At 45.4% G+C, this 22,064-nt stretch overlaps 1 protein-coding gene across 2 annotated transcripts in view; it reads right to left on the bottom strand.

Moving 5' to 3' along the window:
• The window catches only part of Kremen1 (kringle containing transmembrane protein 1), a 68,597-nt gene that overhangs the window by 30,218 nt on the left and 16,315 nt on the right, over positions 1 to 22,064 (bottom strand). For both annotated transcript variants that reach the window (XM_034508760.2, XM_034508761.2), the window contains exons 2-3: positions 18,939 to 19,101; positions 13,748 to 13,839 (exon numbers count right to left, since the gene is read on the bottom strand). In XM_034508760.2, the coding sequence (XP_034364651.1) occupies positions 13,748 to 13,839; positions 18,939 to 19,101 (255 nt within the window). The remainder of the gene's footprint in view (positions 1 to 13,747; positions 13,840 to 18,938; positions 19,102 to 22,064) is intronic.

The following is a 22,064-nucleotide window of genomic DNA, read 5'->3' as shown; positions in this document are numbered from 1 at the left end:
AGCTCTGACTTAGAGCTGGTGAGACGATTAGTAGGTAAAGCCCTTGTCTGCCAGCCTGACCACCTGTTCAATGTTCAGAACCCACATGGTGGAAGAACGGACTCTTACTGGCTGTTCTCTGAACTCCATATGTGTGCCATGGGATAAATACATACATGTATATGCCCACCAACACAATCAATCAATCAATCAATCAATCAATAAGCAGATGTAACTCTTAAAGAGCTATCTATGTCTCAGACCACCACTTAGGCTCCTGTTCTGTCTATTTCCAGGCTTGTCTTACTTGAGGGTGGCACACTGTCACCACAATTACCTTTATATGCCAGGCAGAAGAAAGGTAGGCGCAGAGGCTGAGGCAGGAACATTAAGAGGCAAACTGACCAGTGACAGCATGGGGGTGGGCCCTACATCCATTCTGCAAAGCTCTTGGCTGCCTCAGGATAAAGCCTGGAGTTTCCTAGTTAGCCCGGTACCTGTCCCCCCATCCCCTTTCCCACCCCCTCCCCCCCAGCAGCACACCCTCGCCTCTGCCCCTTAGCTACACTGAACTGTGTTAATGTGTCCAGCTTTACCTTGCCCCCCAGCCTTTGAATTGTTACTCTTGCATTCCCTCTGCTTGGAAAACTCCCCCTCACTTAAGATTTCAGTCTGAGCACCATTTTCCCCAGGGGTCACTCGGGGTCACAGGGGTCACTTGGGGTTACAGTCCTCCCCACCTTTCCCCATTTGAAAGTGAGCTGAATGGCCAAGCAGTGCAGTGTGGCCTTAGATTCTAAACACGGTTCCCTTGTCTCTCTTACCATGGAGGACAACATAAGCGCAGGACATCATCTTCCTCATCCCACTATACTCCCTGCAGATACTCTGTGACTCTGAAGGATACACAGCTGAAATTGTGAGTATATGAGGCCCCCTCTTGGGTAGCTGTGAATGAACACAGTACCTGCTTACAGCTAGCCATGGAAACAACATACTAGTTTCATACAAGTCAACTTTACAACATAAAAAAATACTAAATCACTGCATGAAACCTTTCCAAAATGCACTAGATATTAAATTTAAGATTTGTTTGGTCTGGTTTGGTTTGGTTGAGACAGAGTTTCAGTGTGTAGCCTTGGCTGTCACGAAACTTACTTTGTAGACCAGGCTGGCCCAGAGATATGGTGCCTTTGACTTTTAGTGCTGGGATTAAAGGCATGTGTCACTATGCCCAGCTAGAAACTTGGGAGGACATGTCTATTCTAAAACAGATGCTGTGGAGGCTACTGGAACCTTGGAAATGATCTCTCAGAGAGGTCTTGGGGGGAGGCATTTCTTACTGTTGTACCTGTACTCTGGGCTGAGAAAACTATACAGCTTATTAGAGTTGTGCTACAAGAAACAGGGCAAATACTGAGCAAGACCTTGCACACCTGCTAGATCAAGAGAACTGAGTTCAGTCAGCTTGGGCTGCAGTGAGCCGTCTCGCTCCTCACCATCCATGCAGTGGTCCAGAAACTCTCTGCTTGCTCACTCTTAGCTCTTGGCATCATCTGAAGACTCTGATCCAACCACCCTATGCCAGCGGCAGCCAGCATCTGTATACTCTTGGCCACTCCATTGTGGGCTGTATGTCTTCCTTTCTCTGTCTCTCTTCCAGGTTCAGGGGATGGAATCCAGAGGCAAGTGCTCCAGCCCTGAGCCACATCCACCCCACTGCAGCCCTTCTACACTCAGAGCATCAGTGGGGGAACAAGGAACAATACGGGCCTCAGAGGGTTCTGGTAAGACATGGGTAAAGTAAATACACATCCCAAGGCTAGGCAGGATGGTATGTGCTGAACGAAGAGTTATTACCAGTCTGTATAGTAAGGCTTTCACTATTTACCACACAAACAAGAATGGCTTGCTGGGTAATAGAAAATTACAATAGCATTGACTCAAAAGACAACATCAAAAGCAGCCACCTCAGAAATGTTTTTTCCAGATATTAAAATACTCATCTTACATCTGTGCTGCACAGTGTGTCTCACCAGGTCATCTCACATGAAGCGCCATCCTCCAGGGAGGCAGGAAAGAGGACATTATTCCTTTTGGACAAAGAACCATGAAGGTGACGGGCTTTGCATAAGGGACACATAAGCACTCCTTGGAGGCAGGACAGAGTTAGGTGCAAATGTCTGCTGATTGCCTTATAGAACCATGACAATTGCCACTATGGAAGTGAAACCGCCGTGTTCACTTAAAAAAATAAGTTTGGCTCCAGTCACTATGATGAAGAAAGCAAGGCTACATGGTTGTATTGTACCAAGCTAAGGCACTCAGTTACCTGCATCCCCTTATAGGCTGTAAAGTTCACCAGACCCTCACCCAAGACTACATCCAGCACAGCCTCCTGGCTTGGGAGGCCCTGGAGAGGAGTGGAGGAGGAGGGCTGACTTAGGAGTGGGGGCACCCAGTGACACAACTGTTTCTGAGTAGCCCATGACTCCTGTAACTAACTTCAACACATTAAAGCTTCAGTCTGTTGGTGACTTCAATGTGATGAATAGATGTTTGCTCACATCGTCTAGACAAAGTCATTCAACGCTACCTGACAGACTCAGGCAGCTCCACAGTCACAGGAGGCAACTGGCAGTTAACGCTGGCTATATCCCTCAGCCCAAGATGGGATGCTACCTTTTTTCTTTTCTTGTTTGACAGAGCCTTGCTGTAAATATGTAGCCCAGGCTGATCCTCTAACTCTCACTCCTCCTGCCTCAGTTTCTTGATGTAATAATTACAGGCACTTTCCACCATCCCTTCCCTCAGGGGTCTGTGCACCCACAGGAAAGCCTCTGGGACAGTGTTAGCCTGTCCGGGTGCTCTTTAACTGGAAAGTGTGGCTCTGTCTCCCCAGAGAAGACACGTCATGCAGGATTTCCAGACTGTGTCCCACCCTTAGGTCTTCCCAGAAGCAGGGAGGGAAGGTCCATTAAGAACAGACACTTGTTCTCAAGTTCCTTTACTTTCAGGGCCACTTGGAAGTCCTGTGGCTTCGTCATACATTTTTCCTCTTATAAGGAGGCTTCATCACTTAGAAAAATGTAACACACAAATGGAACCCTTGTTTATCACAGTCAAGGCTTTGAAACTCATGGCAATTACAGTAGTCCCCTCCCTTATCTGTAAGGAATACATTCCAAAGTCCTCCAGTGCATGCCAGCCACCACAAACAGCACCCAGCTACACAGAAGCTGGGTTTCCTGCCTGTAGGAGCATACACAGACCCTGCCTTTTCCATCCACACCGAACCCTTATTACACACCATGGCTCAAACTTGTGTAGTCTGAGGGCTGACCACAAAACTGGCACTGCCTTCTCCTCCTCACAACTGTACACAGATAGAAGATCCCTCCTCACCACAGATGTTAGAAACTCCAGCACACACTTCCCCTTTTCTTTATTAAGCTGAAGATTGTGAACTCAAGTTCCAAGAAAAGAGGCACGCCCGAGATCCTGCAAGGCTGATTGACTGATTAGAACTTTGTGACTGTGGGGAGATGGAATGTGGCAGATCAGGAATCAGATTATCTTGGAATACCTTTAGCTCTCTGAATACCCTCATAGTCCACCTCTGCGTCTCACCTAGCATTCTTGTGACTATCATAAGAAACATTTTGGGATGCATTGACTTAACAGATCTTTCATGAACCTAAAGGCTACGAATGTTAACAGATAAAACCTACAGAGCAGATTTTCCTGCTTGGCTATGACCCGCCTCCCTAATATTTCTGCCAATATACTCGAAACCTGCCCTGGTGATGACTTTACACGCCCTGTCACCATGAAACTTACCACACTGGAGCCTGGTGTTTGGGGCAAACTCAGTCTGTGTTCCCAGGCTATGATCACTTACTTTTGAACTCACCATCTCTTATTAACTGAGCAGTGACAGCTGTGTTACTGAGAGTCAGATAAGCACCCAGGAGATACTTTTGTTCAAGAGCATTGACTCTGCATTTATTTTGTGCCATCTGTATTTTTCACTTTGGCTGGAGGCAAAGAGATAGGTCATCGCCTTGAATCTGTGCATGACTCCCAAGGTGGGCAATTATCCATAGGGATTGCATCTTGGAGCAGAAGTGGTCATTACTTTGTCCCCTCAAGAGACAAGGACTTCCTTGGACCTCTTTGCAGAACTGAGACTAGGACTCAAGCTCATGTGAGAGTGGCCAAGCCTTGGCATACTAAGGATAAGTGGCTAAGCCTAGCAGTTACAGCCCAGGTTTTTGCCCTAACAACTTTGATTAGGGAATGTCCTCCTATTTCATTAAAGAAAGTCCTTTAGGGCTTCACCTTGGTATGAATGAATGAATGAATGAATGGTGAGCACTAGATACCGTCATTGTGGTGGTGTGAATAGCAATGGCCCCCATACACTCATATATTTGAATGCTAGGCCCACTGCCTATTAGGAGATGAGGCCATGTTGGAGGAAGTGAGTCACTGTGGGGGAGGGCCTTGAGGTCTCCCATGCTCAAGCTATGCCTAGTGAAGTACAAAGTCTCCATCTGCTGCCTGCTGATCCAGATGTAGAACCCTCAGCTCCTTCTCCAGCATCATGTCTGTCTGTGTGCCACTATGCTTCCTGCCATGATGATAATGACTAAACCTCTGAATCTGTAAGCCAGCCCCAATTAAATGTTTTCTTTTATAAGAGTTGCTGTGGTCATGGTGTCTGTGTTGGTTGCATATGCTTGGCTCAGGGAGTGGCACTATTAGAAGGTGTGGCCCTGTTGGAGTAGGTGTGTCACTGTGCATGTGGGCTTTAAGACCCTCATCCTAGCTGCCTAGAAGCCAGTATTCTGCTACCAGCCTTCAGTTGAATATGTAAAACTCTCAGCTCCTCCTGCACCATGCCTGCCTGGACATTGCCATGATCCCACCTTGATGATAACAGACTGAACCTCTGAACATGTAAGCCAGCCCCAATTAAATGTTGTCTTTGTAAGAGTTGCCTTGGTTATGGTGTCTGTTCACAGCAGTAAAACCCTAACTAAGACAGTATCTCTTTACAGCAATAAAACCTTAACTAAGACAATTCATGCTATCCAGAATTGTACACAATTTAAAAATTATGAATTGCTTATTTGTTTACTTATTTTGTCTATATGTGGAGGTACATGTGAGCCACAATGTGTGTGTGTGTGTAGCTCAGAGGACTTGCGGGTTCTTTCCTTCCATCCTCTGTGCTCCTGAGCTTGCAGGAACCCAGGTTGCAGCATGCCTTCATCCACCAAGCCATCTTGTGCACCCCAGTTTCCCCATACATTACTAGTGCACTTTGCACAACTGTGCTTAGGACACCATCTGTGCCACTGGAGAAAATGCTCACTTGGGTCATAAGTCTCCAGTTGTTTTATGTTTGTTTGTTTTCAACAATACTAGGGATTAAACCTGAGGCCTCAGGAATTCTAGACAAATGCTATAGCATGCTGTTGAACTACAGCTACAGCCCTTAAAGTTGGCATTTTTTTTTTCATGGTAAACTAAAAAACATAAGTTACAAAACCCAAAACTTGAATCCATATTAGATCTGAGTCCATAAAACTGCACTATAAGAACAAACATGGCAGTGGCACACACCTTTAATCCGCATACACTGGGGGCAGAAGCAGGTGGATTCTATGAGTTCAGGGCCAGCCTAATGAACATAATGAGGTCTAGATAGACCAGCCAGGCTACAATGAGACCCTGTCTCAAAATGAGACAAAAACAAACACACACAAAAACCACCAATGTGGTCCTTTTGTGACCCTTGAATCCAGTGCTACAGCTACTGAACAGTGAGTGCAGCAAAGGCACCATGGCCACCCCCATGTTTAGGTGGATAAGGGTGGACAGAAACAAAAATAACATTTTGAAAATTGCATGGTAGGAGAGTACCAGGGGTAGTCCATTTCCTGGGAAAAACACACCAATACAATAGTTGGTGATATTCTTGTGCCTCCTATTAGCTAGGTCCTAAACTTGAGGTTTATGCATTTTATTAATCTTAAAAATAGCCTGAGAAGGCACCGATGAGTGGAGAAAGCCCAGAGAAGAGCTATTCTCCCGAGAGCCACTGAAGGAGTGATGCTATGCACCTCGAGCAATGATGCTATGGCCCAAATGCTTCCCATTACTCACATGTCACACAGAAAAAGACGTCACATCACTTGATGGAGGAGGGCAAGCCTTGAAGCACCCTGTTCTTTTGGCAGCCCCCCTCACTTCCACCAGTGCCCTTCCACAGAGGCACACAGATCCCAATATAGGGTGACCCTCATGTAAGCACAGCATCCTGTGAAATCCTGGAGATCCTGCTCTAAGTTAGGCTTTCCATTACCTAGGAATTTCAGAGGGGTCCTAGCCCCTCTCATCAAACAGCTTCATCCTACTGACAAAACTTGCCACAGAAAGCAAGAACAAATGATATTAAAACTGGACTCTGACAATGCCAACATGGATAGTCTAAACGAGTACACATGAACAAAAACGCTAAGCGGTCAAGATGGTGAGACAGGGAGGTGCTACAGACCTGTGGCATTCGTGTTGCTGCCACCACTGCTCTGGTGTCTGAGAAAAGCAAGGGGCTTCTTCTTGGCTGTAATGAGGCAATGTGCTCTCTCTTTGAGATGAACTTAAGCACACAGCAGTGAAGCCTGAAGCCAGGAAAGACCCCAGAGGCCTAGAAAAGGCTGGCAGAGTGTTCTGTGCAGAGGGTCCAAGCCGAAGGCCAGATGCTAACAGCTGGGCAGAGAACACCCACAGTGCCAGCCCAGCATCGGTGCCACTGTGCTGTGCAGCAAAGGTTTCCTGGATATCATGGCAGCCTGCTCTGCTCCTGGGGGCTTGGGATTTCCCAAACTCAGAGAAAAGAAAACAACTCAGAGCTGGCAGCATGAGTTGTGTGCCTGCTACCTGTCAGTTGATCCCTTCATTTCCATGATGTCAAAAAGGGAATTTTATTCCTTTTCTATACTATTTTAATCTTAATTCCTAAAGAACACACACACACACACACACACACACACACACACACACCCCTAACTTAACAGTAGCTCAGATCCATCTTAGAGCACCAGTTTTCAAGAAAACAGGAAATAAGTTTGCTTATAAGGACCAGAAGGAAAGAACTACACTTGCCTTGGGGTCCTGTATCCAAACCTTATTTGACCCTGGATGCAGCAGAACCAACTAGTCTCAATTTTCTTATTGAAGAATGGGGGAGGAAAGACCAGACACATCTATAGTTGCTGTCAAGTCTGCAAGAGAACATGGGTGTAGTATAAACCGGGCATCCAGTGATAACTGAACAATACGGAGACCAGAGCTGACACTAACGACAGATATGCCAGCGTTATATACATCCTACAGTGGGATCAGCAACAGACGTGCCAGCATCACAGGTCCTACAGTGGAAAATGTCCTTCATTCAGCTTTGGAGATCACAATTTTGTAAGAGATCACAATCAAAAGCTTTTAAATTCTTTTGAGGGCAAAAAATGAACAAAAGCTAAAGGAAGACAAGATTAAGGAGAGCGTCACTCAGTTAAGAGGAACTCGAGCTGCCGTGTGGCTAATCTTTGTTGTCAAAGATGACATCTAGAATAAACTAAAATCCAAGCAGCTGGGCACCCTTGTCAGGGATTTTTCTTGATCATATTATTTGAGGAGGGAGACAAATCTAAATCTGGTGGCAGCCCACATAAAAGGATATGGAAGAAGAAAGCTTTGACCTTTGCCTGCTTGCCCCAACTCTCACTGGCAAGCTTCCTTGTCCTGTCCCTAAGATACCCCTTCACTGGTGTTAGAACCTATTTCTCTGCAATTCCAAAGTAGACTGAAAGCTAGCAGCTCTCTAGACTTCCCTAAGACTCCAACCAGACTTCCAATGCTGAGACATCGAGTCTCATAGCCTAAACAACTTCCAGATCTGTAGTCTTTCTGTTGGGAAACAGCCATTGTTGGACTACTCAGAGCATAGCCTGTAAGCCACTCCTCTTCCCCTTTTCTGTCCTTTCCTGTCCTTTCCTGTCCTCTCCTTTCAGAGAGTATCTATGTAGCCATGGTTGACCTGGAACTAACTTGATATGTAGATCAGGCTAGCTTTGAACTCAGAGTTCCACCTGCCTCTGCCTCCCTAGAGCCGGGATTAATGGCTCTTTTGTTCTTATAGTTTAGTTTTATGGTTTCAGAGTTGCTTTGTCACTCAGCTCCTGATTGATTGATTGATTGATTTGATCGATCGATTGATTGATTGTATATGGGTGTTTTGTCTGCATGATGTTTGTGCACCATGTGCATGGCTGGTCACTATGGAGGCCAGAAGAGAATGGCACATTTATTAGGACTAGAGTTACAGATGGTTGTGAACCACTGTGCGGATTCTGGGAATCAAACCTGGGTCCTTTGCAAGAGTAGCCAGTGTTCTTAACCACTGGGCCATCTCTCAACTCTAACTCTAGAGCAGTGGTTCTCAACCTTCCTCATGCTGTGGCCCTTTAATACAGTTCCTCATGTTGTGGTGACCTCCAGCCATAAAATTATTTTTGTTGGTAATTCGCAACTGTAATTTTGCAGCTCTTATGGATTGTAATGTAAGTATCTGTGTTTTCCGATTGTCTTAGGTGACCCCTGTGCAAGGGTCATCCTAACTCCAAGGGGCCGAGACCCACAGGTTGAGAACTGCTGACAGTAGGCCAGTAAGAACAGCCTTGCTACTTACAGTCCGACTGATAAGCAGGGAACCAACCTCCTCCCACACCTGGCACACGGCCTCTCTCATCTTTATGATGTTTGTCATCCTCAGTTCTCTAGAGTATTGTGTATATGCTTATCTGACTATGTAGCAGTCTTCTATCTTAAACTGCAGGCTTCCACCCACTATAGACCACAACTGGGTACAAGCTCTTATGTGAGGTCAGAACCTAAGAAATTGGGCTGGGAGTGTAACTCAGTTGTAGTGCATGGTCCTGACATGCCAAGGCCCTAGGTTCTACCTCCAGCATCACACAAATAAAAAGGGAAGAAAGAAATACCATTTGTCACAACTAACAACTCTTAAAGTTCTTACAACTTTATTCCACTTATTTCTCTATGTGTGCATGCACGCATGTGGGCCAGCAAGCCATAGCACGCATGGAGGCCAATGGATGAGTGGCAGGAGCTGGTTTTGTCCTAAACTACGTGATGACTACGGATCAAGCTCAGGTCGGCAGGCATTGTTGCAAGCATCCTATGCACTAGACCATCCTGCTGGCTCCTAAAGTTCTTATGATTTTAAACTTTAATAATTAATTTTAATAACTACTTCAATAATGAATAGTTTTCATAACTTTAAGTAATAATTAAGAGTTGTAATAAACTTAATTAAAGCCTTAATGACAAACTTTAGCAACAGATTCAGGCACTGACAAGCTAATGGAAAGCTCTCCAGGAGCCAGAGACGCTGCTTGGTCGACATGGGAGGGAGGCCCGAGCTGGCATCAAGCTAAATATTTCAATCCAGATATTCTGGCATACATATTTTAAACATTTAAGGTCTTACTTACAAGGTGTGAAACTTTACTTTAAAAAACAGTGTAGCTGGTTCAGTGATGCTGGAGCTTGATCCCAGGACCCACATGTGGTATAAGGAGGAAAATGACTGGAAACCATCCTCTGATCAGCAGCCCCATCTGCTCAGGAGGCTGATGTGAATAACAACCCTAGGGATGGAGACCAGCCTGGGAGACATAGACCACTACCCCACTATTCTGGTTGTTAAAGTTAATAGATGTTTATGAATATCACCAGATTCAACCTTTCAAATTTCTCTTAAGTCAAAGATGAATTTTTATAGGTAGATTTGTAGGTGAACATTTTTTAGTAGATTAAAAAAAAGAACGCTCTCAGATATGAGAAGGTAAATTTTTATGTCTGGGGCCTTAAACCCAAATGAGCTGTGTGCAGAAAACTTTATTTAACTTAAAAAAAAAAAAAAAAAAAAAAGGTAAGGGCTGAAGAGGGCCCAGTGCTTCAGAGTACATGCTGAGCTTCCAAAGGCCCTAAGTTCAGTCCTTGGATGCACATCAGGGGGGCTCACACCCACTTCTAACTCCAGCACAGAGGGATCTGGTACCTCTAGTCTTCATAAATACCTGCACATGCGTGTACTTTAAACATTTGTTTTAGTGACATTTTATCTATTTCTGGAGGATGAGAGGTCAGCATGTGGAGTCAGCTCCCTCTCCTCAGGTCCCGAGGCTCCTGAGGCTCAAACTCAGCTCAGCAGTGCACAGACACCGCCTTTACCTGCTGAGCGTCTCTGGTCCTTGTATTTGCCTTCAAATGTCATCTTCAGAACATTTCCCCACTCAAAAATTACATGATTTACTTCCAAAATCTTAAGTCTGAAGTGTTGCATGTGCCTGTAATCCCAAAATCCAGAAGGCTGAGGCTCAAGGGTTTTGAATTCTAGTCCAACCTGGGCTACATAGTGAGACCCTAACTCAAAAGAAAATAACAATCCATGGGTAAAATAGAGTACATTAAAAGTTGTATTAGAGACTACACAAGCTTGTCTATTAAAAGCAATGGAATAGAAGGATGATTATTTAACATAAGGGAAAAACGCAAAGGCTGTTGGGCCCAGAGTTCCCCTCAGACATCTGACAGTCTTGGGACCTGCTTGTAACATCTTGTTTCTCTCAGAAGCTCTAAGAACTAGAGGTTCTGAGAAGCACACTGGCAGAAGCAGGTAGTGGGGGTGGGGTGGGGAAAGTCCAGGGACTTCTGAGGAACTGCCCTTTAATAGTTCTATCAAAGCTCTAACAGCTGAAAGCTGTCTGATTTCCCTTCTGAATCCTGCCCCATCTCCACCTCCTGCTGCCACAGCCTGCTCATAACACACCAAGGACAGAGGCTCAGGTCTTCACACAATGGCTCACCATTCAATAAATTCTGCTCTGTCCCCAAACATTCATTCCCCTGCCTCCATGAGATCTGTTATATTCAGATATGAACTTTCCAGGAACTTGATCATGTTACAGGCCTTTTCCTGAATGACAAGCCCAGTGCTAGTCATGAATAAATGAGTTTTATAGAGGGTGGTATTATTCATAAAAATAGTGACTCCACATACAGAAATAGGCCAAATGTAGCCTTAGAGGCAAGCTGTATCTCTGTTAAATCCACAGGCTACTCCTCGGGACTCCTGCTACAGCATATAGCCTTTCCTCAGCCATGTTAGTCAAACACTGTAGAGACCTGAAGTCAGGGCTCTGGATTGACAAGTAGATTTCATACAACAGAGTCAACTGAAAGATTTTCTAAAGAACCAAATTCAGGTACCACCCATCCTCCATCCACCCACCTCAGGACCACTCTTCTTCTCTATAATTTGCAAGCCTCCTTACCCTGACCATTTGAGAAGGCCATCAAAAGGCCAGAAGGATGGAAATAATGTTTATTTTGTCTTGGTTTGGTTTTTGGACTGTGGGGACATTAGAGATATATTAGTTGGTATATTATTTTGCCACAATTTTCTCTTCTCGAATTTAGTTTCAATAAGTACATGAATCAACTCCTACTGACCTGAATCATGCTTTACAAATGTGGGCTGAACATTATCTTTCCAAATGAAAGTGCCCAGATTGAAACACCCTGTTGTCCTTCTTGAGAATGGCATAGACGGAGAGGAAAAGGCCATCTTTGTGTAGAACAAATGGACCGAGGGAAATCCGCTTTCCTCTCTGCCTTCTTTACACAGCCACTGCCAAATGACATGTTTTATCATTTAAAAATCTGGCTAAGCAGACTGAGCAAAGAGCCCATTCTTCTGGTCTTTACAGTTTTCTCAATTGAAGACCTGCATTAAGGCACACTCAGGTTGGCAGGATGGTGATGGTAAGAACAGTGGGCCCACAGGTCTGGCCCTGGCCCTCCCTCCCCCTGGAGCTGTCAGCATGCAGACTGCTCTAGGAGGAGGAGGAGAGGGATCTCAGGTCTCAGACAGACCTCCACAGCACAAACAAGCGTCCTGAGCTAGGACAAGGAAGGGAAGGAGCAGCTCTAATTGGGGAGTATGTGGGGAATCAGCTAAAGGCTGGGCAGAGGGCCAGAGGCGGAGTTTAAGGCCAGCCTGGTCTCTATAAAGAGTTCCAGGACAGCCAGAACTATATAGTGATACCTTGTCTCAACAAAAAACAAAACAAAGCAAAGCAAAGCAAAGCAAAGCAAAGCAAAGCAAAGCAAAGCAAAGCAAAGCAAAGCAAAGCAAAGCAAAGCAAAGCAAAACAGAAAAACAACTCCCACCAAAAGTTTATTTTTAAGCTATGCATGTATGTGTACTTTTTTGTGGGGCAGGGGGTTAGGGGTGGGTTTCAAGACACGGTTTCTCTGTGTAGCCCTGGCTGTCTTGGAACTCACTCTGTAGACCAGGCTGGCCTAGAACTCACAGAGATCCTCCTGCCTCTGCTTCCCTGGTACTGAAATTAAAGGTGTGCATTACCGATGCCTGGCAAGGGTTCGTGTACTTCTCTGTGCAGGTGCCCACAAAGTCCAGAAGAGCTGGACTTCGGGCCCCCTAAAGCTAGAACTGCTGGCAGTTGTGAGCCACCTGGTGGGGTGCTAGGGACAGAATTCAGTCTTCTCCAGGAGCAGCAAGTGCTCTCCGACTACTATTTTACATTTTTATTTTGAGACAAGATTTTACCATGTAAACTGGGCTGGAATTCAACCTCTTCCTGCCTCAGTGTTCAGAATGCTAGGATTTCAGCCTGTTGCCACCATGCCGGCTTACAGGAAAAACAGACAGGCAAACCCACAGCAAAGCCCCAAACACCTCAGGAGAAGACTCTCAGCATGGCAGCTCTCCCTAAGAATCTGGATGTCTTTCTGCCTTTATATTGGGGATATAACGAATGAGTAGAAGAAAGAAACAGTTAAGAAACAGTTCTTCACCAAAAGGCTAAAGAAGGGCCTGGGGAGATGCCTTAGTGGGTAATGTGCTCACCACACAACCAAGAACCAGAGCTTGGTCTCCAGCAACCATGTAAAAAGGCAGGCATGTTGACATAGGCTTATAATCCCAGTGCTAGGAATAGTGAGTGGAGACAGGAGGTTCTCTAGGGCTGTGCCCAACCCACCAGTCCCAGGTTCCAGTCAGAGACCCAGTCTCAGGAAAAAAGGTGGATGGTTCCTGAGGAACAATACCCAAGGCTGACCTCTGGCTTCCACTCATACAAGCAGGTATATGCACATGCACATACATGTACATATGAATACACACATACATAAACACAAAAGGCTGAAGAGACTGAGTCATGAATCATCATTAAAAACGAAATAGATACTGTGAATTATAACACTGTGAATTAAAGAGCTGTGGGTGGTATTTAACCAGTTATTTGCTATTATTTTCCAGAGACATTGAGGCCAAATAATACCAAATATGGGCATTTTTCTTTTGTTTTTTTTGTTTGTTTGTTTTGTTTTGAGACAGTGTTTCTCTGTGTATCTTGGCTGTCCTGGACTAACTCTGTAGACCAGGCTGGCCTCAAGCTCACAGAGATTTGCCTGCCTCTGCCTCCTGAGTGATGGAATTGAAGGCATGTGTCACCACCTCCTGGTTAAATACGGTGCCATGGAACTGGGTATTTCTAGTTCTTAAGAACTTCAATAAAAAAGTGGAAGCCTACAGCCCAGGAGCTCAGTGCTCAGGCTCCAGGCTGTCAGCGGGCGGGCGGGTCAGCCTTACTCTGGCAGGCAGGGATTTCACAGTACTTCCAGTAGACGCCGTCCTCATGCTCGGCCACGTAGCACCAAGGGCTCACGTCTCCATCTGGATTTCTGTTGGGAATAAGAACACATTGGTGACACTGCTTGTGTTTCTAGTCACCCAGCCCATTCAGTTTTACAGTGTTGAGTTCCCTGTCATTTCTAATAACTGGTATACATTTCAATGTCGTCTCTAATCAGGAAGGAAAACATGAGCTGGCCACAGTGGCTCAGACCTATAAACCTAGCACTCAAGAAGCTAAGGCTAGAGGGTTGCTACAAGCTTTAGGCCAGCTTGGGCTACACAGCAAGACCCTGTCTCAAGCAAGCAAACAGACTAAACAATAAAACCACAGATAGTACAATCCTCTTCAGTGTGGAAAACCACAGATAGTACAATCCTCTTCAGTGTAGAAAAGATGTATCTAGGAAATAATGTAATCTCAAAAAAACAATTTTGTTGCTTTTTTTGTTATCTGAAACAGCGTTTCTCTGCGTAGTCCTGGCTGTCCTGTAACTCACTATGTAGACCAGGCTGGCCTCTGCCTGCCTCTGGTTCCTGAGTGTAGAGAATCTCTAATAAGCATCACCGGTCAATAAAAAAAGTCAATGGCCAATGAGCTGAGGCAGGAAATAGGACATGGGACACTGGCAGGAAGTAGAGGATTCTGGGAAATAGTGAGAGAAGAAAAGAAGACTGGGAGAGATTCAAGAAAGATGCTGAGAGAGACACTGTGAGAGATGCTGAGGGAGACACAAAGATAGACTCGGACAGGGAGTGATGGAGAGGTAACTAAGCATGTAGAAGACAGAATAGTTTTAATGAGTTAAATAAGTTATGAGCTAGTCAGGGAATGAGCTAAAACATATACTTTACGCATTTATTAATAAATAACTGGTCTCAGAGTCCTCATTCTGGGAGCAGGAACTGGGAGGGAAAATGGATTTAATTTTTATTATACCTGAGTGCCTAGATTAAAGTATGTGCCACCACATCCGGCTTAATCTCAAATCTTAAAAATGTTTATTTCTAGGTGATAAGACTATTGGCATTTTAGGCTTTCTTTTGGGGGGGGGTGTCTTCTATGATTTTATTTTCTTCCTCTTTCAATAATGAATATCCCAAGTATAGTTTCCAAACAGCTAAATAAATTCACATAACACAAACTCGGCTGGCAAGCCTACTCAGTCTATGCTGGCTAACTCACATGACAGAAATGATCCTCGGCACTACAGAGATCCACAGAGGCTTCTCAGTCAGGACACTAACTTTTAGCCATGACAACCGTACTTTTTAAAGAATTACTTCCACATTGCCAAGTGAGAACAGTTGGAGTAAATGACCTTCAAGGTTGTTCTGGGGCAGAGACATCACAGATAATAATAAAGACTGGGCCTGGTGAAGCAGTGCAGCAAATGACAGGGGCTGCTACAGGGACAGAAGCCAGCCTCGCTTCACCCCCTCCCAAGCCCCTTTTATTTAGACTCAGAATACTGGAAACCTGACACTCCAGTTAGGCAGGAAATGGGCATAAGGACACCCCTCTCCCCAACCCCAGTTTTGCTGCAAGCTCAGGGCCTGAGCAGACAAGCCCATTGTGTGGCCTAAGAGATAAGCTTCTCCAGGCACAAAGGAGCCTGTTCTTTTTTGTGCCCTAAGGCAGGTGTGAGGGACAACTCTGCTCTTCCCTGGCTCTGCCTCTCTGTCTAATCCAGATCCTTTAGGTCCAGCCAGAAGAAGCCTGTTCCCATCACTTGATAGCATGTAGACATCTCAGATGTGATGGATTTGAAAAGTTGTACAAGGCAAACACAGTGTCGGATGTCAGCTGAGAAATCAAAGTGGCAGGGTTTGTACAAAGCCCTTCTTTAAACAGTATGTCACCGTCATCTTCCTCCCTCTGTTCTGAGTTCAGCTTTGATGTAGTATTGGATAAAACCCCTAGACAACAAGTGTTTATTATCAATGTCAAAGCCATTCTAAAAGCATCCGAATAGCTTAATAAAGAGCAGGCAAACCTATCCGACTTCCCTGCAGCACTAGAGCCAAAGGCCTGGACTCTGAGGTGATATCATCAACAGCCTCAGCCTCTCTTGCTTTTGAAGTATAAACTGGTAATTCAGGTCTGGTGCATTCCATCAAATCAGAGGGCTGTAGCCCGAGGAGTTAAAGGGGAAGGTGCTGGGGGAAGGTGCTCCCAGCCCCCAGGTACAGCCCTCTGGAATGCTTATGGGTGCACTCCTGCAAGCCTGGGAGTAGAGTAGACACGGGCACTCATCTAGCAAAACCAGTGGACAATACCAAAGACCCTACTCCTTTCTCTAAGTGCCCTTCCTAAGCTAGTCATTCTTATGAACAGAAAAACTAGAGGAGGGTAATATAGCAGAAATGGAGTAACTGTGTGGATAAGTGTATGTGCATGTTCATGAGTGTGTGTGCTCATGCATATGTGCATGCTCCTGTGTGTACACCCATGTTCCTGTGTGTGTGCATGTTCCTGAGTGTGTGTGTGCACACATGTTCATGCATGTGCTTGTGCTTGAGTGTGCATTTAGAGACTAGAGGTCAAACTTGGGTGTCATCCCTTAGGTGCAATTCATCTTTTTTATTTTGAAACAGGGTCTCTATCACTGGCCTGAAACTTCCCTAGTGGCAGGCCAGATGCCCCAGGGTTCTGCCTGTCTCTGCTTCCCCAGTGTGGGGATTGTAAACACACAACCATGCAGAGCGTTTGTTAATGTGGGAGCTACGGATCAAACTGGGATCTTTGGGTCAGCACTACACTAAGGTATCTCCCTAGCATTTTTAAAAATATTCATTTATTTATTTGTATGCACACATGTGTAGGGAGCGTTTACACATAGAGAGTTTGTGGAGTTGACCCTTTCTTTCTGCCATCTGGGCTCAAGTCATTGAATTTAGGTCATCAGGCTTGGCAGCAAGCACCCTTGCCCACTAAACCACCTTAACAGCCTACAAGTTTTTATTTATACAAAATATTAATATGAAAAAACTTTGAAACTAATGAAGACTTGGTTAATGAGCATAAGTAAGCCTAACAATGAACTACAAAGGACAGGGGCTAGACAGATGGCTCAGTGGTCAAGAGCATGCACTGTTCTTCTGGCAGACCTGGAGTCCAATTCCCAGAATCCCATTGGGTGGCTCACAGCTACCTGTAACTCCAATTATAGGGAATCTGACACCTCTGGCCTTTTGCGGCACCTGTGCTTGTATACAGACCGCCACCCCATATACACATAATTTAAAATAATAAAACACATCTTTTAAAAATACAAATGACAGCAGAGTGGAAAGATGGCACATACTTCAGAGCTTTGCCAGGCAGGGTTCTGAAAGTGATGGGCAGCAGGAGGACTAGCCAATGCTACAGAAAGCTTCTACTTGGTTTTGATTTAGGTTTTTGAGGTGGGAGCTTATACAGCCCAATGGGCCTTGAACTTACTATGTAGCCAAAGATGCCTTTGGACTCCTGATCTTGCCATAACCTATCAAGTGCTGAGATCACAGAATGCACACAACCATGCCTGACTTGGAACAAACTTTTAGTGTTTTTACAACAAGAAATGAAAACCTACAGTAGCAGCAAATATGGGGAAGTCAATCAGTTGATGCAAATTAGGACAGACATAAAGAGCTGAAGGGAAGGACAAACAAACCAACCAACAAACCAATATGGTCGATCGACAGGCCTGGTAATGTCAAGACAGCCACAAAGGCCTAGTGTGTTAGCATGGGCATGCGGAGGACAGAAGGTAAACAGAGTGGTCCACACAGTGCAGAAATAGATGTGTTGGCTCAGCTGGGTCAACAGTGCCCCATGGCTAGACGTTCATGTACCAACAAACCAGAGTCATAGCATGGAACTCGAAGGAAGGCTCTGGAATCATTAGTCCTTGTCCCAATGGCTCAAGAGGCAGCTGCACACCTGTCCTAAGAACGATTAAATTCACCACATTGTTGAACCCTGAGTCATGCTATCAAGATCTTGGGTGAAATTAGCTGAAAAGTATAAACAAAAGTGCTCTGGCTTCTACATACTTATAATTCTATTTTTATCTTTCTGCCTGTGTGTGTGTGTGTGTGTGTGTGTGCACATAAGCATGTATGCTCAAATGTGTTTATGTATGTGTGAGGGAGTGAGGTTGACTTTGGAGGCTTTCTCCATTCATCTCCATGTTATTTACTGAGATAGTGTCTCTCACTGAACTCAGGCTAGCCCATATGGCTAGCCAGGTAGCCAGCTCCTGGAACTCTGTCTTAGCCTTCTGAGCACTAGCATGACAGGTGGGCTTTCAGGACATCCCAGAATTCACTTGGGTTCTTGGGATGCCAACTGTAAACCACAGGCTATCTCACTAGCTGCCAGTGATTCTCAACTTGTCTTTAATCTCGGAAAACAGAGAACCTGATCAAAGCTGTGGCTCACTTCCCACAGAAAATCATAAATATACATCTGAAGACCACAGAGTTAGGTTAGGGCTTTCTGTTGGAGCCAAACAGTGGCTGTGTCTGTAGTCCAGCTGCCTGGTATACTTAAGAGCAGAGTTACTTGAACCCAGGAGTTCTGGCCTAGCCTAAGTAACATGGCAGAGGAAGGTTTGGGTCCTAGATGGTCTGACTATCAGCAGCAGCAGCTTTGATGCCTATGTGCCCACTGGTGGGAAGAGACTGCCTGAGAAAATCATCCCAAAGAGACAAAAGAGTGAGCAGACAAGACACTGCTGTGAATACCAGCAGAAAAGCAAGCTACTGTGGAGAAAAGCGAAAGAGGAAGAGAGAGAGAGAAAGACACGGGTTCATTTTTACTTATTTTTATTTCTTGTGGTGTTTCACTGTATGTTTATCTGTACACCACATGAAGTGCCTGCAGAGGCCAGAATGTGTCTGATCCCCAAGAACCAGAGTTACAGACTGTTCTGAGCTCCCATGTGGGTGCTGAGAACTGAACCTGGGTCCTCTGGAAGAGTGCTAAGTGCTCTCAACTATTTAGCCATCTCTCCAGCTCTGATTAGTTCATCTTAGAAACAATGATATGGTTCTCTGAGTTGGCCAACAGGAGATAGGAACATTCCAGTTGTGAGAAGAGCTGGAAGGAGCTGGAAGAGGAGACTGCAGATCATCTTAAAGCACTATGGCCCCATCTTACCTGCAATAGTTGTGCTCACCCAGACCTCCTTCCCCGTTGGGGTATTTCAGCGTGTTGTATGGATGCTGGAAAGTCTCGTTCCAGAAGAGACATGGCTTCCCACCTTGCAGTGCTGTCCAGCTCTGTGTCCCCCTATAATCTGCACCATTGGCTGTGAAACATTCTAGAAGAAAGAAAAAACAGCATACTAATTTTCTGGCAACATTTATAGTTTCCTCCCTCTCTGGTGAACGTTTTATTTGTTTTGTTTGGATCAAGCTAGAAATGGATCATGTTTTGCTAGATCCTGGGCGGCCTGCTAGGCTGACTGAATCTGCAAAGAGGTCCCCTACAACACTGGCACTGTTGGCACCAGCTTGTTGGGGCCCTGGGACATTTCCCCTTGAAGTCTACAAGTCCCAGTGAAGATATAAACATGGAGCTGAAATGTGTTGGAGTCCCTGTAGTAAACCAGGAAACTTCCAAATCTAGAATAGTTGATAGTAGCCGTGCACATGGACTTTGGGCCCTCAGAGTGGACCACTGCTCTCGCCAGAGTCTCCCTGTGGTAACTAGAACCAGGTCAGCAGCTGTAACTGAGTGCTCCCCTACAGTCTGAAAGGCTGTGCTGCCACTTGGATTTAATAAGCATCGGACAGAGCGATGCTTTGGAATCCCAATCACACAAATCAGGGGATGACTCACATTCCCTGGTAATGAGGAACAGTCCTCCCTGTGAGTCTGAGGTGCAAGAAAACAGGGGCGACGGAGGGCGGGAGTGGCACTTTCTCTCACCTCTTCCTGAAATGCTTTCCTAGAAAATGTGTCAAAATGGTCTCAGGTCCCATTTTATGAAATGACAAATCCTTGCAGGTGCAATCACGCACTTCTAAAATCCACTTCTCAGACTGGGGGGTGGGGCTGAGGCTGACAGGCTTCCTCCCACATATTGTATACATTAAACTCAGAGGTTCATGGGAAAGGCAGAGTACAAAGAGCGATTTTTTAAAATTAGCTTAGTTAAAACTGACAGATAGAAGCACTTCAAACACTTCTTTAAGATGTATCACTAGAACCCTGACAGTCTGGGGGAGTTACACCAACATTCTTAGCTCTCCTCCTTTCTTTCCCCTAGCACACAGTGACCTATAACTTCCGGTAATAAGGACATGATGCAGTCTCCCACTGGAAAGTGGATGTGCCTGCTCTAGACTAAAAGGCATGTGGACAACAGGAACACCGCTCTATCCCAAAAGACATCTGACTACTTAGAGAAACCGTCCACAGAGCAGTTTTCTTGCAGTCACGCCTTCCTCCTACCAGCTGGTCTCTGTGTTTTGTCTGGAATGGCACCATTTATGGACAGCTCAACTAATCTAGAATTCTAGGACACAGAAAGCCATAGCAACTCACCATGCCTGGTGCGATATTAAATTATTAAGTGTGAGTCCTCAAGTACCAAGAGGATTTTCTATTAGGGGTCTACGTTAACAAAAAGCTCAAAGATAACGGGCACACCGACTCAGCATAGAATGGCGGACACCAACTAACGGCTCAGCCGTGGCTCACCGCTTGGATTGCTGCTGACTGGCTCTGCGGTGGCGGCGGACAAGTCAGCATCATTCACGTCAGTTTAGTATCTCCAGTGTTCCAGTGTACGCCACGCTGATAGAGCCCACTCCTCTTTACACAGGAGGCAGCCAGAGCACTCGACCACATCCCATGGGACTCCAGTGGAGATCCTTCCTCTCCCTCACCCCATTTCCTGAAAGCCCTTTGTCTCCTCACCTTTAGCACCTCTGTGTTTGGCCCACTGATCATGAGGGAGCAGTTTAGGGTTCACTTTCCTCCTCTGCTCCACAGCCCCCTTTCCACACAGAACTCAAAGGTCCCAGGAGAATGAAGGTCTGTCCTATGCGTGTTTGTGAGGCCTCTGTGCTGGAAACCCGGCTCGTCCCTTAGTCACTCACTGCGGTCAAGCCACACTGGCCTGCTTTTCATCCTGGGAACATACTTTTCCATTTCCTGCCCAAATGTTCTTCCTCTAATATTTCCAGTTGCAAGATAAACATTGCCCCTCAGAATTCCCTTCCCATCTCTGCCCACCTCTGCCTCCTTCGTTTGTCCACAGTACTATCACGAGGGATACACATACACAACCCTAAATCCAGGCTGCATACACTGCACACAGGTTCAACCAACTGCACACACTCACTGACATCTTCCCAGCTAGCCATTCCATCACCCCCTGAGCGGTGTGAGCTGACAGTTATTCACACAGCACTGTAATGGTTTTGGTGTTCTAAATGACCTAAGGATGACTAAAGGCATATGAAGGTTGTACAAATGACATGCAAACAAGTACCTGCACTGTGGGTCCTCAGAGGCCAGAGCAAATACTGCATGGATACCAAGTGGCAGCCATATTTGAAGGGGTGGGTGGGTGGGGGAAGGATAATGTTTGTGGTGCACTCCACACCAGAGCCCTATTCCAACCTAAGTAATCCTGTCGTCTAACCAGTTTTGGAGTTAGAGGACTAGACAATTCTATGAATATCACACCAACCTCTATCAACTGCTACCATTTTAATTGCTATGTTAAAATATTTTTTTGCCCTATCCAATCTTATACACCAAAACACTATATTGCAGAGCTGGGTATAATGGTGTACACTTGTAATCCTAGTACTTCTCACAGAGTGGTAGATAGAAGAGTTTGAAGCTAGCCTTCAAACATTAACTTCTGAGTTTGAAATAGAGCATTCCAGGTTAGCCAGAGCTATATAGTGAAAACCTGTCTCAGAACAACACCACCACCACCCACATTATGTTGCCTGCCTTAAATGTAGACAATAAGAAATACACCTTAAAAAGAAGGAGGGGGCACTAGAGAGATGGCTAAGCTGTTAAGAATATTTGCTACTCTTCCAGAGGACCTGAGGTTGGCTTCTAGCATCCAAACCGGGCAGCTCACAGCCACCTGTAATTCCTGCACCCGAAGACCCAATGCCCTTTCTGGCTTCTGCAGCACACACTTGGCATATAATACTTATGAGAGACACATAAACACAAATAAAAAAAAAAAAAAAAACAAATCTAAAACCAAAAACCCAACAAGACCAATCAAGAAAAAAAAAAACCAAAACA

Source organism: Arvicanthis niloticus, chromosome 7 (genome assembly GCF_011762505.2).
Source record: "Arvicanthis niloticus isolate mArvNil1 chromosome 7, mArvNil1.pat.X, whole genome shotgun sequence".
Taxonomy (NCBI): Eukaryota; Metazoa; Chordata; class Mammalia; order Rodentia; family Muridae; genus Arvicanthis; species Arvicanthis niloticus.
Note: the sequence above shows the minus strand (reverse complement) of the source record. Positions and strands in the feature narration are given on the sequence as shown.